Source organism: Dermacentor albipictus, chromosome 6, assembly GCF_038994185.2.
Source record: "Dermacentor albipictus isolate Rhodes 1998 colony chromosome 6, USDA_Dalb.pri_finalv2, whole genome shotgun sequence".
Lineage (NCBI taxonomy): Eukaryota > Metazoa > Arthropoda > Arachnida > Ixodida > Ixodidae > Dermacentor > Dermacentor albipictus.
Window position 1 is genome coordinate 104,263,164 of NC_091826.1, and position 17,054 is coordinate 104,280,217.

The 17,054-nt window shown below is 45.2% G+C and overlaps 2 protein-coding genes across 5 annotated transcripts in view; one reads left to right on the forward strand and one right to left on the reverse strand.

The window, feature by feature from the left end:
- LOC139061321 (syntenin-1-like) overlaps window positions 1-2,330 on the forward strand; it is a 29,031-nt gene extending 26,701 nt beyond the window's left edge. For all 3 annotated transcript variants that reach the window (XM_070541179.1, XM_070541181.1, XM_070541180.1), the window contains exon 8: window positions 1,015-2,330. In XM_070541179.1, coding sequence (XP_070397280.1) covers window positions 1,015-1,069 — 55 coding nt within the window. In that variant the 3' untranslated portion in view covers window positions 1,070-2,330. The remainder of the gene's footprint in view (window positions 1-1,014) is intronic.
- Window positions 2,331-4,529: 2,199 nt separating this feature from the next.
- LOC139061323 (uncharacterized) lies at window positions 4,530-16,944 on the reverse strand. Of its 2 annotated transcripts, none has more exons than XM_070541183.1 (4): window positions 16,785-16,944; window positions 15,598-15,719; window positions 9,365-9,586; window positions 4,530-5,574 (listed from the first exon to the last, which is right to left on the reverse strand). In XM_070541183.1, the coding sequence occupies exons 2-4, from the start codon at window positions 15,678-15,680 to the stop codon at window positions 5,421-5,423; spliced, it is 459 nt and encodes a 152-aa protein (XP_070397284.1). In that variant the 5' UTR covers window positions 15,681-15,719; window positions 16,785-16,944; the 3' UTR covers window positions 4,530-5,420. The 2 variants fall into 2 exon arrangements, with proteins under 2 accessions (XP_070397284.1, XP_070397285.1); XM_070541184.1 differs by lacking the exon at window positions 16,785-16,944 and adding an exon at window positions 16,588-16,739.
- Window positions 16,945-17,054: the final 110 nt, after the last annotated feature.

Sequence of the window (17,054 nt, forward strand, 5' to 3'; positions counted from 1 at the left end):
AAGTATGTTCTCTTGTAAGAGCCATGTGCAACGAGCTTGAGAAGCTTTTCTTCTTTTTTTTTTTTTAAGCTTTGCTTGCTGCTTCATTCATCACTGATATCATGTAACCACAGAGCTAGAGTGGCTAGCATTGGTTTACCACAAGCAAGCATTACAAGGCGGAGCTGTCCTCGGACAGGCTCGAACATTGCGCCACCCATGTTTCATGGAAAAACTGAGAAAAACAAGCCGAGCCGGCCAGATGAAAGAACAGAGCACGGTTCTTTCATCTGGACAGCTCGGCATGTTTCTTCCTTTCTACGTTGCGCTGTACCAGTTTTAGAATGCAGTACCAAGTTGCCCAATCCTCAACCCTAGTGAATAGCACCCACGTGCATTTCACGTGGCGCAAGCGCGACCAAAACGCATTGCATGACCGTGTGCATTACATACAAAGCTCTAAAGCCCATTGGCAGCTTGGCGTACATGTGTCGCACAAATGCATTCGTGCAGCGCTACACAACAAGCTGCAAAATTCCGGGATACAAATTTTTCCTGTGCTTAGTCGACGACTGTGGAAATGGCCAAATAGAGATCAATGTGGCACGCGACACAGCTCTGTGCCGCATCAATCGTGCATTGTTCAAAGGTGAAGCCATCTTCAGACGTGGGTTCAGATGTTGCGCGGCTCGTAACATTGTGCACACGCCCAAGGTCATCGCAGGAGATGTGAACAGAATGTTGCATCAAACACCTGCGTGCTTTTGGGCAGTGTGGGAGTGATGACGTACGCGTGTCTCTTTACCCATATCATGTAATCAAGCTTGCCTTTCTGTGTAAATATGCATCTCGTCTACAACTCGCCTCTGTCACAGTAGTGACGCAGTGGTTGGAAGTTGGAGCTCTAGCTTAACCTTTTGCTTTTAAGTTTCACTTCCAGCCCTTGTGTGCAGATTGTTTAGTGCTATCTCTGGTTTTTGTTTCTGTGTGCGATTCTAGCATCATTCACGTTGCCCTTGCTTCTGCGGTTTTCAGCACATCTGGAGGCATGCTTAAGAAGCTGATGGACCACTCGATTCCGGACATGTAAGAAGACCATTGGCAGGCCTGTACACCAGAGTCCACCTTGCGTCCAGACCCGTCATGCCAGGATTTGGCGGAATCCGGCTGTGCTCGATTTTTAGCCGCAAACTGTTGCTGCTTCGGCACTTATTGATGAGCCATTTCTTTGTCATTCCCCTCTAATGGCATATGTATCATATTTGATGCTGTTTTTATTTACACCTATATTTTGCTAAATATGTATTATGGCCTGGCTGAAACTTCATGTTTAAAGCTGTCAACTGTGAGCAAAATGGTGAAGGGCTACAAATGTTGCCTGCCAAAGAGCCTATGAAGAAAGAGTGATTAGGGTGTTTTGCCTTTCTCTTCACACTTGGCGTGTCACAATTGGCAGTTACCCATGTGTAATATGCACCCACTTTTTTTTTTCCATGTATCAATAGGCATGCTGTGGCATGTGAGTTGCGAGACATTGTGTATTTCATTTTTGAGGGGCTTCAGTGGGTAAAAAGACAAGAACTGAATTCTTCGGGAGGCTGGTGTGAGCATTGCTTATAACTATCGCGTCATCTCACATCGGTCGTTCTGTAGCTAGGCGTGGTCATTCGATGAGATCACATTTACACGAGCTCTTTACAAATGAAATTATTAATTCATTTAGTGTGGCTGCAATGAATCGATATCGCAGCGCGGATGAGTTGTAGTCTCCGAATAAACTGGTTTAGCTTGTGGACAAAATTTTAATACATACATAAAACTGTAGCAATCATTTTGTCGCCCTCTGCAGCTGACAAGGGGAGTGGGGTGTAGTATTTATTCTCTCTGTTGATGTGTTTGTTTTACTTGCACAGATTCATTGCATGAAGATATGAGTCAGCCTCAGTGCTGTGATTGCTGACGGTATGTTTTGCTCTAGCCATTATGGCTCCTTGAAAACAGTGCCATGCCACAAACTTTGCTTGTGGCTTTATCTGTCAGCTGCCATTGGTGTTTTAAGTAATAGATGTTCTCGGCAGTCAATGTGCTTGAAATAAGATGTGACCTAATGATGTGATTTAGCATTTTGTCTCTGAATGTCATGTCGCATTGCTTATTGAATCCTTCTTATTCAAACCTCTGTTTACTCAAGTCGTCCTGGGTGGCACAATGTCAGTGGCTGTGATAGCGTCGCCCTTGACAATGTTGAAACAGAGCCACGGATGTTGTTTCCGTGCATGGCATTCAGGTACATGCTATGTGCAATGTATGGTTTTTTAACTATACTATAAAGATACTTAAATCACATATAATCGCTGCCTGTTTTCTTGTCCCAACCTGTTCTGGTCTTGGAGCAAATCGTTATGTTCTGCTGCAAGTTGCATCAGGAGGGAAATGCGCCATGCCTGGCTTTCGAGACGGGTTTCTACAAAAACCCTGGATGTTGAAAATTGGGTGGCTGCTGTGCGTTCATTTTGTGCCCTGTGGCCTAAGGAGCAAGACAACTCAGACATATACCGCATAACAGAATTTTTAAAAATTTCAAAAAAGATACAGTAAATCCTCATTAGGGGATTTAAAGCTGTAAAAACTGGATCGAATTTTGAGATAAACAATTTCACGAAAACAGAAGCCCTCTGGTTGCACGCAGACGTGTAACCTTTCCAAAATACTGCCAGTAATATTCTTCATTACTTTTGCATGCATCAGCTTCGAATAAGTCCGCTACTACATTGCTAGCACTGTGCCCAGACGGCATGTTTGGCATACAGCCAAGATGATTGATCCTAATGCAATATTCGAAGCCAACCGTCCCAGCAAAACCATTTTCAGGCACACGAAATGCCGGCGCAGCTATTTTCTGCATCGTAATGAATTCCAGACAGTTTAACTTCAAAGACCGAAACTACGGAAGAGTGCAATTTTCACGCAAGTGAAGCCCAAAAGTGATGCGGCACTTATGTCTCGTCGTCTGCAAGAGCATGCAGAGATTGTCCTTGTCAAGCCGTGATCTTGCTGAAATGCTGTGGGCTTGCATACGGGTTCTCTTGGCACAGCATACAGGCTGGTCGGGCATGCTCAAAAGTGCCAATCATCACACCCAAGGTCACGATTAATACACTGCGACTGTGATACGCTGATAGTGTCCTGCACTAGAAGCGGAAATACATGTATAAGCTGTTGTGTGAAAAGTGAGAGCGAGCGACGCTGCCTTTTTTCTGGCATTTCTGAATTCGAGATTTCAAGATATCCGGAGTCTGGTGCAGAAACTTTTCTGAAAGAGGTGTAGAACTGATGGGTTCGGCTTGACTGATGTTTTGAGATATCGGAGTTCAAGTTAGCGAGGGTTTACTGTCCTACAATGGGTGGCGTCCAAATCCAAGCCTCAGCGATGGGTGCCTATAAGTAACAAACTGATCTTGAAGGCTATGCTTTTGCGGACTGCATGCACATGAAGCGATTGCGAGACCAGAAACATGTCATGGCCGTCATGTTTTAGACACCAGCTATTCTGGCCTATGAGCTGGATCACTTGCAGAGGCAGACGTTACTTGCATGAGGAATGAATTGCATAACTCTTTAATGAAATTTTGCTAGTCAACTCCCTCGTGGCACATATTGCAGTTTACGTGTTGCAGTCCCCGTGCTATTCACCCCAAAAGTGCCAGCCAAGTTTTTGGAAGATCTGACGTGCTAGTGCAATCTGATTTTGCATTCACTCTTGGGGCCCCTTTTAGCCAACCTGTGTGCTGGAGAGAAGCGAACATCATGATGGACACTGGCTTCACTCAACCTGTGGCTGTACCTATTGAACTGGAGGGAGATGAACAGGCAACGCAAAGCCATTTGCAAAAATGTCATAGAATGTTAGGACCTCTGCTTTTGCTTTAATGTGAATGCATTACGTGCATTCATTGTAAAGTGACAAATCCCTTGTCATAGATGCCTAAATTCCTTTGTACAGGCAATATTGTCCTAGTCTTTGCTATAGAACCATTTGCTATACACATCAAAGCTAATTCAGCCAGTACACATTGTCTGTTATACAGGTTTTTGTTGCCTTCAGGTGTGAAAATTTTTAATGAGGCACAATAATGGGACCCGGAAGCCACAAAGTCAACTTTATGACAGTAATTATGCCATCTGGTGTAAGCGGGATGTTGGGAGTACCGAAACTTTGTTTTCTAGCATGCTTTAGGTAGGTGTTAACTCCATTATTACAATATGAAGCCTCAATTCCTTGAGGGCAGCACAAATAATTACAGCACCTTTTACAAAGCCTGTTCAAAAATGCAAAAAGGCAGACATGAAGTCCCCGAAAGGGGAAGTGACCAGTCGCATGTTATCACAAACAGCTTAAAGGGGCTGCCAGTCGGCATGGAGCAGCGTTTTAAAGCTATACAACGACCCTGTCGCCGAAAGCTACTGTGTGTCACACTGTTTGGTGTGTGCATGCCAACACAGTGTGTGCTACCGAAGTTAAAGGCAAAGGAGTCGCACAGCAGCAGGAAAAAGAATTTGAAAACATTTTATTCGTTCGTATGACAATCTCCACATAACACTCACCAGAGCGAGCCACACACCAAAGGTGCCACCACGAGGCATTAAAAAAAACTGTAGTAAAGCTAGGAAAGGTTCAGGGGGATCTCTTTGGCGCACGGGATTCACCCACCCAGCACACCCCTTTGCGGCTCGGCCAATGGGCCCCTACTGCAGTTTCCACACAGACACTTCACACACTGCTGCAGACATTCACTCGGCTAAATTATTTCTAAAATGCGTTCACCTGGCTCCACAACTTCACTGCTAGACTAAAGACTGCCATGAACAAACGGGGCACAACTCTGTGCCATGCCAAGGAATGGATCTACATTTGGGGCTTGACAGCTGAACACTTTTCCCCCAGCAGAAATCCTCCTTATCACTCGGGCACCCGTTTTATTATTGCAGCATGTTGTATCCAATACACATTATCAACTTGATCTTTGTAAACAAAGTCTTGCGCAGTTTGGCAACTGCAAAAAAAAAAAAAAACGCTCAATAAGCACACACCTTGAACCACTGCTCTCCTCAGCTTACAAAGACTAAAACTGCAGCAAAGACAAGCATGCACTTGCCTTCGCCTAACTGCACGTGAGGGAAGCAGGGTCCACTTATCACAAAAGAGTAGGGACAAACGTTTTGCTCTAGGCCAGTAGAAGCAAGCGCATAAAAAAACCTGTATCACGAAATCACGAAATATAGGGTACGGGAAGGGGGACGACGACGATGGCTTGCTACGTCTGCAGCCATCGTACGCCTACGGTTTATTGCCTCGGCACAACTTCACACGGGCAAATTACAGGAACGGAGGTCAACTCCGTTTCGTTCCCTGGCTGCGGGTCATTGTGTGGCAAACAGTGCTACGTGTACATCATTTCGGCCATTACTGACATCTTTCGCGGGATGTAGACAAGGTTGTCGAAGTATCCCGCAAGCTCGTCGACGGTCGTGTCGTCCATCCTTGCCTGCTGTGAGCACGTCAGATCCGGCCCGGTTGGTGTCTTGATCGCAGAGCTGCAAAGGACCAGCAGCCCGCACGTAAAGGTTGGAATTTGTAACTGCTCTAGTTTTCCAAGCCCACATGCTGCATTTGTGATGTCCGCCACTGCAGAGTTCGCCAGCAAAAGTTATCACTGCCCCCTACCCTTAATCACTGCTCCCTACCCTTAATCACTAGTATATGGCAGCTGAAACCTGCCATATACTATTTGGTGGCGAAACGAGTATGAGTGAAGGGCAGGACAACAGAAGAGGACACCGAAGTGCTTATGGTGCGTCTCCTTTGGTCACATTTGTTTTACAAGCATCATAGAGCAGCCGTGATTGTTAGAGAAATTGCACTCCCTTGGCATACTTCAGCCCCCAGATGCACAATAACAATAATTATCACGGCAACATGCTTAGCAAACAAGCCCATCGTAGAGCCCACAACAGCAACAGTGGAGACCGCCTTTATCATATTTGCCTGAGCATCATGCGCATGCACGAGTTGCAAGAGAGACATCTAGGGTCGTACTATTCTGTAACGGTTCGCTTTGGAACCGGTTCACTCAGGCTGTTTCGTCACTCGGAGAAAGAGTAGAACGTCGCAGTGCAAGGCATACCAATCAACGAACAGCTATCTGCCGGCAGTTGACATCATAGCTTTTGTTTGCACTTTGGGGACGACAGTACTTGAGGATGTCGCTATACTTGCAGACAACTTTTCTTGGCTATGAAGTGAAAGCTACGGAACCAAAGCGAGTCTTCCTGCGGTTTTGCTCCCGCTTTCTTATTTAAGAAATATAAAAGAATATATTTGTTGTCTTTGACAGCACTTTCACTAGTAAGCTACTCGTATTTTATTGTATTTTAGTTTCCCCTTTTGCATTTTTGTAACAACCGAGACGGTCACATGTTTTACACATTCATCAAAGGCAAAGTCACCAGCGTGTCTTCTGGTGAGTGTTCGTCGCTTGCTGTCCTACCCATCAACTTCCCTGAGAGGCTGTTGACTAACTTCAACAACAAAAGACTGTCGAAGCACACAAAACAAATGTCTGCAGCATCTACGCGGAATCCAAGTGAACCCATCTGGAAATCGCAACCATCCGCATGTACAAATGAGTGAGTGAGCCGACTGCAGCGTTGGCTCTACGGACACCAGCGTTGGTTGCGCTTCCAAGTCCAAATCAACGCCAAGGTCATGTGGCCTCCTCAGGGCTACATACCACCAGCCACATGCCAAAGCATAATAACACGTTACTGTGAATTCATTTTATTGTAAAATATTCATTTGCAAGTTATGCGTATTTCAGCTTTAGCTCGGGTGCTCCTATCTGAACACATGTTAAAAGGAGAATTCGTTTTTCTCAGCAACCCCTGCACCAAATTTGACAAGGTTTGTTGCATTTAAAACAGAACTTAAAACCTAGTAGCTGCTGGTTTTTAATTTTTTATTTATATTGTCAAATTTTTATTAAATATTGGCAAAAATCAAAGATTTTCAGAAAACGAAACCATCAAGTTTATAACTCTAACTCGGCAAGGAAAAATGATACCACAATTCTGTGAATTGCATCTGATACTACTGTATTTACACGATTGTAAGTCGACCACTTTTTTAAAATGTGAAAATCTGAAGTGGGGGTTCGACTTACAATCGAGACCAAAACATGGCACCGCCAAAAAAGCGAGACCAACGGGAGCTACAACGTAGTTACAGTTTCATGTTTGCTCTATGGCCCTACCCGTAGCTTTTTGCTATCCCGCGTGTTTGTTCGCTTTTCGGAAGGATTTTTCAACATTTTTGAGAGTTTTACAGTGCACACAACGCTCATAAGGGGGTGTCGATAGTTGATGGAAGCGCCGCTGTTCCATTCGCGGCGGCACCCTCAGAACGGCGGCGCTTGCGGGGAGCATCGGTAGTTCATGGAAGAGCAGGCACCGCTCGTGGGTTTCTCTATCCCTGTTGCACTTAGCTTTCTCTTTAGTTTGATGAAAAGCATTGGTTTGACGCGTTCCACTTGACTGCCGGCTACGTGCTACTTCTTTGCTTCCTCAGTCGTCATGAGTGCTCCAGACCCACTAATTGTTCGGCACTCGTTCAAGAGGGCTGCCATCCTTTACGCTGAACAAACAAATCACTGCGCAGAGGGCCGCAATTTCGATGTTTCTGAACGGGTGGTGCAAGAGTGGCGACTCCAGCAAAGCGAAATTTTCACCTGTGACAGCAAGTGAGGAATTTCCCACGTGCCGAAGTCGGGATGCTTTCCAGAGCTGTAGGTAAGCTTGCAGCGTACGTCGCTGAAATGCGTGATTGGTCCCTGCCACTGAAGTGCGACATGGTCATGAAACAAGCCCGGATCTTCGCCTTTTAAGGACCTGCTCCGCCGAGAGTACAATGAGTGGCTGGCGGCAGAAGACCGTGAAATTATGCCAACCGGACCTGTCAAAAGAGCCTCTCTGACGGCTGTGTGTGGTTGGGTGCATTTGGCGTGGGCTGCTGTTACACAAGATTTTGTGGTGCGGTCGTTTGCCAAATGTGGAATTTCATGGGATGACGAGGCGCTGTGGGAGCGTAGCAACGATGTGGATGGCAGCACTAGTGAAGATGAGTAGTCCAGTGACCATGTCAGCAACTAATAAATTTTTGTTGTTGAATGTGCCCTCAGGTTTGCTCTACTTTTTTTCTTTTTCCTGTCACGCGATATGGGGGGGTCGACTTACACTCATGTAAATACGGTACATGTAAAGCGGACCAAATTGATATGTTACAGATGAATCTAAAAAAATTCAATAATATGGAAATACAGCTTGCACACAATGTAACAAATTCATGTAAGATATAAATTGGCATATTGAATTTGGCCGCTTTGAATGATCTAATGGATGCCGTTTACAGAACCGCGGTATGTTTTCTTGATGCAGAGCTATGAATTTGTGAACCTCGTGTGTTTATTTCTTTCGAACTTTCGAATTTTTGAAAAGCGTTGCACAAAATTCGGGCCCTAGATCGAAATTCTGCTTCCAACAGTCACTAGAATTTAACTCTCTCTCAAATGCAACAAATTTCATTAAAATCAGTCCAGGGGTCATCTCGGAAAAGCGTTTTTGCATTTTACATGTATTTGAATAGGCAGCTTCAGAGGTGGGCCCGAGCTAAAGCTTCCTCTTGCTCATGGTTGATTGGCGCATACCGAGAGCGTGCCCACCTTCCCTTTGCCAACGACTGCGGCAGTGGGAGAGTGCCAAAGATGCACTGTGAAATGGCAAATCGTATTCTACGTAAGCCACAGTGGCCCAGACCATCCATTGATGATAAACAACTGCCGCATTGCCATTACAGACTCTGTATCAGTCATTATGATCCCGTTTAGACGGAAGTATAAGCGCTGCTTACATGGGGAGTCCAGCAAAGTGCGCTGTCTTTCGTAGTATCTAGGCAAACACACACTGGAAGCAAGAGTCCTTAACAAAAGTCCCCAGATGTCCCTCTAGCAACTCATGCATGCGCACTATGCTCATATATTAAAAAGAAGCTCTCGTCAGCAACAGAAGTGGAACAGGTTAGATCGGCTTGGATTAGGATTACCCAGTTGCCCGATGCTCAAACACAGTCTGCTAAACTCAGCCAGCAATTAAACTGAAGGACTTTCAAGCATTTTAGAAAAACTTAAGGGCCTTGAAAAAGGTGTTTTCAAGGTTTTTCAATTACAATTCAGGAACCCATTAACAAAATGGATCGGCACCAAGCCTCCCAAATGTGAACCTTGCAGGAGGCATCCAACACACAAAGTGCAAGGGGCAGGCGTGTGTGCTTTACCCGACAGTAGGAGGGCAGGCAGGCGCAGGCAAAGAAGGTTCTAGCCTGGTCTGCTCCAACTGTTCGGAGACGGTCGCCAACTTCTGCTCCGTGCTGCCCTCGGGGATGCTCGTCGACGCAGACCGCGACCTGAACTTGCGGACGGGAGCCGAAAGGTGGTTGTGGTAGTGGTGGTGATGGTGGTGGTGCTTCTGAAGACCAGGTGTCGCTCGTCTGCCTTCACTGCACGAGCACAGAAACATGGCCTGCTTAGCAAACTGCAGGACCGGGCTAGCCGGTGGGATCCATTATTGTTGAAGTGCAGAATGAGACAGAGTTTCAACAGATAGGCACCCCTTCAATACAGCTTGGTCAAAGGTAAAATGGATGCATACCGCTAACAACAAAAATACAAGGTGTTCGGGCTCTCAATGTATGAGCCAAAACATCTCATTTTTGTGACTTGTGGTCGGCACCTTGTCTTGAGACTTGTATTTTGGTGTTTGTGGTCGCCGTCCAGTTTACCTTTGACTACGAATAATCTGACAAGACGAGCTTTCGTCAAACCCTTGTTTTCTTAGTAAAGCTTGCCAGTCGCCGGTATATGCAACTGCATACACTGGCAATTATAAGCCGGTGCACGTGATACAGATTGGGGGCACACTTTTGTGTGCAATCCACTCTAACATATTGTGTCATTCCAAAGTTCCAAAAAAGAAAGAAAAGAGCCACTAGAATTATGTTCCTACCAGTTCACATTTAATCTCTGTTGAACAAATTAAGGGCTAGAAATCTGGAAATACTGAACACTAAATAAAAGAGGGAACACTGAAGAAGAAACTCCAGTAAAGAAATGCCAACCATCAAATATGTAGGCACATTTCGAACTTATGGAAGGTTCACTTTATCGGGATGTCAATATGACGACTTGCTGGACAGCCGTCCCATTTGTCCAGGCAAGCGGACCTGTACATTACAGCACACGGAAGTGACGGGCACAAATATGACAATCGTAAACACCAGCATCCAAATAAAACTTTTTGTACAAGTGTGCGGGCTACAGTGACATGTAAAGAGCAGCAGCTGACAACTGTTGGTATCAAGGTCAAGCAGTTTCTGCAACTACTGTAAATCTGTTATCCGAGGACAATGACTCAAAGACATGCACAATATAGTAATGGTGCAACTTATAGTTAGTGACATCAAGAATGCAAGCTCTTTTGAAAACCTTGCAGCTCTAAATACTTACAAAAGGTCTTTGCAAGCCATACAAGCACAAAGAGGCGACCCAGTGGCTTGGCAACAATTAACACTCCACAGTCGCTCACCAAAAGTGTGCAGCCGAGATTGGGAAGCTTAGAAACAAAGGCAGCAGCTCGCAGCGCAAACACATGCTAAATTCATTATTGTTCAGCATGTGCAAAACCTTGGGGTTGGATTGGAAAGGGCACAGCTGGCACCTTTTGACATCCAGAGAACCTCTTCATGCACAGCTTAGGAGGTGCCACACAGCATGTGAAACTAGTAATTCTTTTACAGACAGGTGTCACTTGTATCTCACAAACACCAGTGATGGGGTTCATGACACCAGTGCCTGGTCAATGCAAATATGATGACATAAACAGCAAATAGGAAGGGGAGGGAAATTCACATATGATTCACTGGCATACATTCCCTCTGACAAACGTTGCCATCAAATTCCTCAACTTGTGTTGAAAAATAGTGGGATACAATCAAACACTGATGCAAAGGCATCTTGCCACTATGATAAAAAAGTTACACGTTTGCAACTAATGCAAAGTAGTGACGCCACAGCTGGTGCAATATTACATGCAGTAAGCCTTACGCACTTTCCCTGGTATTGGTTGGAGAAAGCATTCACAGATGCTTGCGGGCAATCTTACGACAGCAAGACACTCCATATCTTCATTTGCGGAAGCAACGTACTGTGGTGGTGAAGCAGAGAAACATAGCTTCTTTCCCTTTCCTATCCTGCCTTTAGTTTGTTACCACTGCTTTGTTCGAGTTCTCTTTTACCTCGGTGCTGGTTACTTTATCAGCTGCAGACTGTGATGTCAGCTAGTCATAACTCTGCAGATGTGTTATTCTTTTTTTACTGTAACACCAGAAGCACAGTACTACAATGCAGTGAATCTTGAATAGTTTTGTGGTGAGGTATCCAAGTAAATATTTGCATATGCACACGTAGCAACCTCCTACTATAGTGCCTAGAATATACTTGCTAGTGTGGCAACCGGAGGGCTCTCCCAAAGTGAGGAGGTGGCCAGACTAGCACTGCCTTCCAACTTTGACTGCCAGGGACGCTGCGGTTTGTTAAGGTGTAAGCGGCTCGTGACATGCTGCAGTTGCATCAGTTACTTCGCCCTGTGCAAAGCGTTTCGTTCAAGTGTGCAGTATTCTTTGGTTTTCTGTGCTGTAATCTGAGGCCATGTGAGTAGAAGTAGCACCGACTAATGATGTTAAATGCGAAGCATCAGAGCAGGGAGAAGACACATTTCGTGCTCCTGCATCGGAGTGGCTACCGGTCAAACCCGGACAAGACATCTATGTTCAGTTAAGCTTGTTGTCCTTAAAAGACCCCCCCCCCCCCCCGGGGGGGGGGGGCATTACACAAGGGGTGGGTTTTACATCAGCTTCACATTATGTATGCATCATTAGCTACATACAAAGTGACCAATCACACACTGTTGGAACAAAGATGGGCAAGCGATGTCAACAATGTCAGCAGGAAGGCCGTGCAACTCTTTAGCTGTTCGAGGAATAAACGAGGCAGAAAAATGAGCGGTTCAGTCATGCGGGCATGCGACTTGCTGCGGATGACTGGTACGGTAAGAGATGCGCGCTGCAGGAATGATGTATGGCACATGATGAAGGGTGCTGAAAGAGAACTTGTGATAGAGCTCAAGACTAGCAATGCGTCGGCGATTAGATAGTAGTGTTAATCCGGATTCTGAGAGCAGAAATACTGACATATGAATATTGTGAGTGAATGAACCTAGCACGGTTTTGAACAGATTCAAGTGAGTTGATAAGACATGCTTGATGTGGGCTCCAGATGGCAGATGCATATTCCAGTTTTGCTTGAACAAAGGATATGTATGCAAGCAATTTTACGTTCTGTGGAGCCTGACAGAGATTACGCTCTAAAAAGCCTAGTGTCTTATTAGCAGAGGATGTAATGTTAGAAATATGTTTATGCCAGGACAGATAATTGCACACAGTGACACCTAGCTAGTCATATGACTCGACTAGTTCGAGAGGCATGCTTCTGATTTGATAAATTACCAGGGGATTACTACTACGAGTGACTGACATAACTTTACATTTTTTAGCATTAAGTGCCATTAACTAATTGTCACACACTGTTAGTATGTTGGCGAGGTCTTTCTGCAGGGCTGTTTGATTGAGGGTGCTATGTATAGTGTGATAAATGGCACAATCATTGGCGAACATTCGGATGTTAGAGGCCAAATGTGAAGGTAAGTCATTAATATATATTTTAAACAATAAAGGGCCATGAACAGATCCTTGAGGGACGCCTGATGTTACTGGTACAGGGCTAGACAGGTGACTATATATAATGACAGATTGGGAGCGGTTACTAAGAAATTCTATAATCCAAGTAAAAAAATCAGGATGTAAATTAGGTCTTGTAAGTTTCAATATTAGACACTGATGAGCGACTTCATCGAAGGCCTTGGAGAAATCCAGAAAAATTATGTCAGTTTGTATGTTAGTGTCAAGGTTAGTGGGAACATCATGCAGGAGGATCGCCAGCTGTGTCTCACACGAGAAACCTTTGCAGAATCCGTGCTGAGCGGGATGAAAAAAGTGATTCGAGTCAAGAAATGCAATGGTGCACCGTCGGACCCTGCGCAGCTTGCAGAATGGGAGCTTCTAATCAAAAGGGGGGGACCACAAGTTGACTCCAACGTGTGTTTTCTGCGAGAAGCACTTTTAGGAGATTTACATCAAGAGAACTTTCAAAATTATTGTGGATGGCGTCGTCAACGAGCTCGCCCGAGAGGGACCGTTTATTGCCACTACTTTGACTTCTTGGACAGTTTTTTTTTTTGTGCTCTATTATGGACACTCTATATGAAAATTTGCCGTATATACGATCCCCATTTTCTTTTAGTTCATGCTTCTTTTCTTACAAAAGGAAATGCAAGTTGAGGTTGCCACATAAGAACTATTTCTATGTAAAGCGAGTTGTGGCCTTCTGAATAAAATGCACGAATATTGAGTCTTATTCTGAATTCTTGGTTACCACATACGATCATATTGGGAAAGAGCAAAGATGTACTTGCTTTCCTTTTGCATATATATGCGACCCCATGTAACATCTACTGACTGATATATCAACATTTCGAATTGGCAAGTGTTATATTGACAAAAACGTCTATATACCTAATCCAAGATATGGGACCCGTGTTGATATCTTCATCACTCGACTGCAGCATTGAGATCCCTCGGAGCTTAACAAGAAAGCGAACAAAACGCAAAGCTGGTGTAATGTCTTAGCAAAAGAAAAAAAAATAACCCACTTTTCTAACCGGCATCACTTGTGGAACGACTACTGCAATAAACCCAATCTGGATTTTTTGTTTTTTTTTTCCTGGCCATTAAGAATGGTTGCCAGGATACAGTTGATTGAGTTCACTCGTATGCATATGCTACACCCGCGACTGAGTATCGCAATCCAAATTGCCATGAGGCACATTCATCCACAATTACTTACTGTGATCAATGTGTAAACAAACTTTCAGTGTTTGTTTCGAGTGGTGTCTTTCGTTGGATGCTTCAAATTAAATTGTATATATTAATGATAGAAAAAATAATAAAAACCAGCCAGCTAGCCCCGTGGTCGTAGGTGCTCAAGGTTTTGTCGGCCTCGTCGGTTCAGAATTTGTTTCAGATAGGGCTAGGCCAGAAAGTTTGTCTTCTGCCATTAAAGCATTTAGACAAAGGGCTGTCAAGGCAAGGAGAAAGACAGTTTCGTGGCGAAAAGCGCAGTGTGCCTGTACTACTAACGCAGGTCTATGACGCGAACGCGTGTGGGTGCACCTTAGTTGAGGGGCTTTACACGGATGGATGTATGTTATGAGCGTCCCCTTTGGAACGGGGCGATGGCCTGCGCCACCAAGCTCTTGCTACTATGCTGCCTAATATCCTACCTAGGTTACCAATGAAAAAAAAAACACTATGAACTACCACGTCCAAATTTTCTGATACCCTATTGCGAACTGTGCTTTTGTACGTCTCCGTCCTTTGTCGTTTCCCTACTTTTCTTCCACCAATCCTCCAATCGCCTCTTACTGATGTCTATTGCGGACCTGTTTGCTTTACCACTGCTCCCGCTGAACCCAAGGGCTTCAAGGAGGCCAGTGGTGCCTAAATCGACCGCTGGATAGATGTCTTCACATTCTAATAAAATATGCTCCGTCGTTTCCCTAGCTTTACCGCAGCAAGCACATGCTTCTTCTTCCTTCTTATATCTCGCTTTATACGTGCGTGTTCTAAGGCATCCCGATCTCGCTTCGAAAAGTAATGAGCTTCCCTCTGAGTTATCATAAATGGTTTCTTTCCTAATTTCATTTTTTCCCCTTAAGTAGTTACTCATGGCAGGTTTCTTTTCCATTGCCGTCACCGTAGCGATTGCCGACACCGTAGCGATTGGCAGCGCCACCATGTGACGGCTGGGGGAAAGGCATCACCACAGTGACCACGCACGCCGGCGCCTTCGGCACACTAGCCAGTAGATTCTAGGCACTATACTCCTGCCTTCAAGAAGAAAACATCATTTGTTGTGGAGGTGGCTCTATCTGTTGGTGGAGTGGAGACTATTTCTTCCTCCCCTTTCCAATCCTGCTTTTTGCATTTTAGTGCTGGCTCATTGAAGTTTTTTTAACCTTGGAACTGGTTCAAAGGTAGGCACTGTGTGGCATCAGCCAATCACAGCAGCTAGCAGCATCACCATGCTCCCCAGGCATGGTACTGTGCTGTAGCATCAGTTATGTGGGTCTATGAATGCCATTCTGAGGGAATGGATGTCGAATCCGCTCGGTGCACTACACATTTTCATTTCATTTAAGAGCTTCTCACAGAGCACATCCAATATTCCCGCAATGGACACCCGCAGACCTCCAAACAACTAACCCATTACCAAGGAATATTAGCATGCACATAGCTGATAAACGCGCTGATGGCAACCGGGCTACACAGTTTCATACCTGCTCAAATTGACTCTCAACTTCTTGAACGCGGTCTGCAGGTCGTCGACAGCTGGAGCGTGCTGCGGCTGCTTCTTGTCCATCTTCTCAACATGCCTCGTCTCTTTCCCAACTGCCAGTTACTGCGAGACAACCAAAGGGCAAAACATTGGTTTACTGCTAGCAGTAACAACACAAAGTGCATCCAGGACACTTCCAATTTATGTGCGTGTGTAGGTGGGACGAGAGCTTGCAAACTCTGTTCATTCCAGCGGTTGACTTCACTCTGGTGTGATGAGGTGGGATCACACGACTATAGCGTAAGGATAAGCGAATTCGGTGGCCCCATGCGATTGCAGTTTACAATTACGGTGGAAGTCACTACAGAGGGCGACACAACAGAAACAGAACATCTAAAATACTTAACGTGCACACAACACACTAACGAATCATTTTTTGTTTAGGTCCATGACGCAGTGCACGTTTCCACAGTACACATGACTTGCGATTCACGCAGGCGCTTCTGGAGCAACAGAAAATGCCCAGTACTAAAAAATCCAAAACAAGCACAGTGCGCTGTCAAGGTGTAGTGCCAACTTGTGGAAACGGGAATCATTCCATCAATTTACCACTTGTTAATAGGTACTGTTTATCGGCAGGATTAACGCGCTCTCGTGTTGTGAACATTTCCATTCTCTTTCAAGCGGAGCCGACGCAACGCAACTATGCGCGCGGCGTTTCTACGACAGCGCCGTGCGCATCGCATGAGCAACGCTGGCACGAGGAACGACCAAATTCAACGATGCCAGCGGTATCTCTAATTTCAATGTATGCGAAGCAGCGCATGGAGCTTTATACGTGTGAACCGAATGTCACATGAAAAAAGGTCCGAAGAAACCATAGCTGAGCAGCTTGGTTGCGGACGCTAAAGAATTAGGTCACTTCCTGAGAAGTCGAAGTGGAGCGCGTCTGGACGCGAAAAAGATGCGTTTTCCACAACCCGCAACTTACCTGGATGCTCTGGTACTAGCGCGTTAAAAAAAAAACGGGCAACACCTTCCGTTGTGAACGAGAGCACCGCCTCAGTAGCGTGCCGAAATAAATTTCACTAGTCGCCGCTCCTGGAAACGCGCGAGCAAGTCGCGCGCGCCGAGACGTTTTTCTTCGTTTCTTTGTTCTGATGATGTCATCAAGGTCAAAATGCTCACCGTATTAAAAGTATCCTGCGTCTTCCCCCTCTCGCTACGAATGATTATCGCTAGCTACAAAGCTCAGCAAGTGAATAATTTTTTTACTCAAAGTTAGCTTGACCTACGCTGACTACTCCGTCGCAAGACAAGCATATGGCCATTTCTATCCCATGATGCAATGCGCTTTGTTGATTTTCCGCTATCTCATGCTCCGAATGGGGAGTCGCTTATGTAATGATTCGTGTTACATTTGTATTCCAGAAATACCTGCAGCTAATTTTTGTGAAC

Excerpts from the sequence above, each read along its gene's own strand:
- LOC139061323 (XM_070541183.1), bottom strand. The coding sequence starts at position 15,680 with ATGGACAAGAAGCAGCCGCAGCACGCTCCAGCTGTCGACGACCTGCAG. Across the intron at positions 9,587-15,597 it reads TTGAGAGTCAATTTGAGCAG|TGAAGGCAGACGAGCGACAC; the intron begins GTATGAAACTGT and ends GTGCTCGTGCAG. Across the intron at positions 5,575-9,364 it reads GCCTGCCCTCCTACTGTCGG|CTCTGCGATCAAGACACCAA; the intron begins GTAAAGCACACA and ends GGTCCTTTGCAG.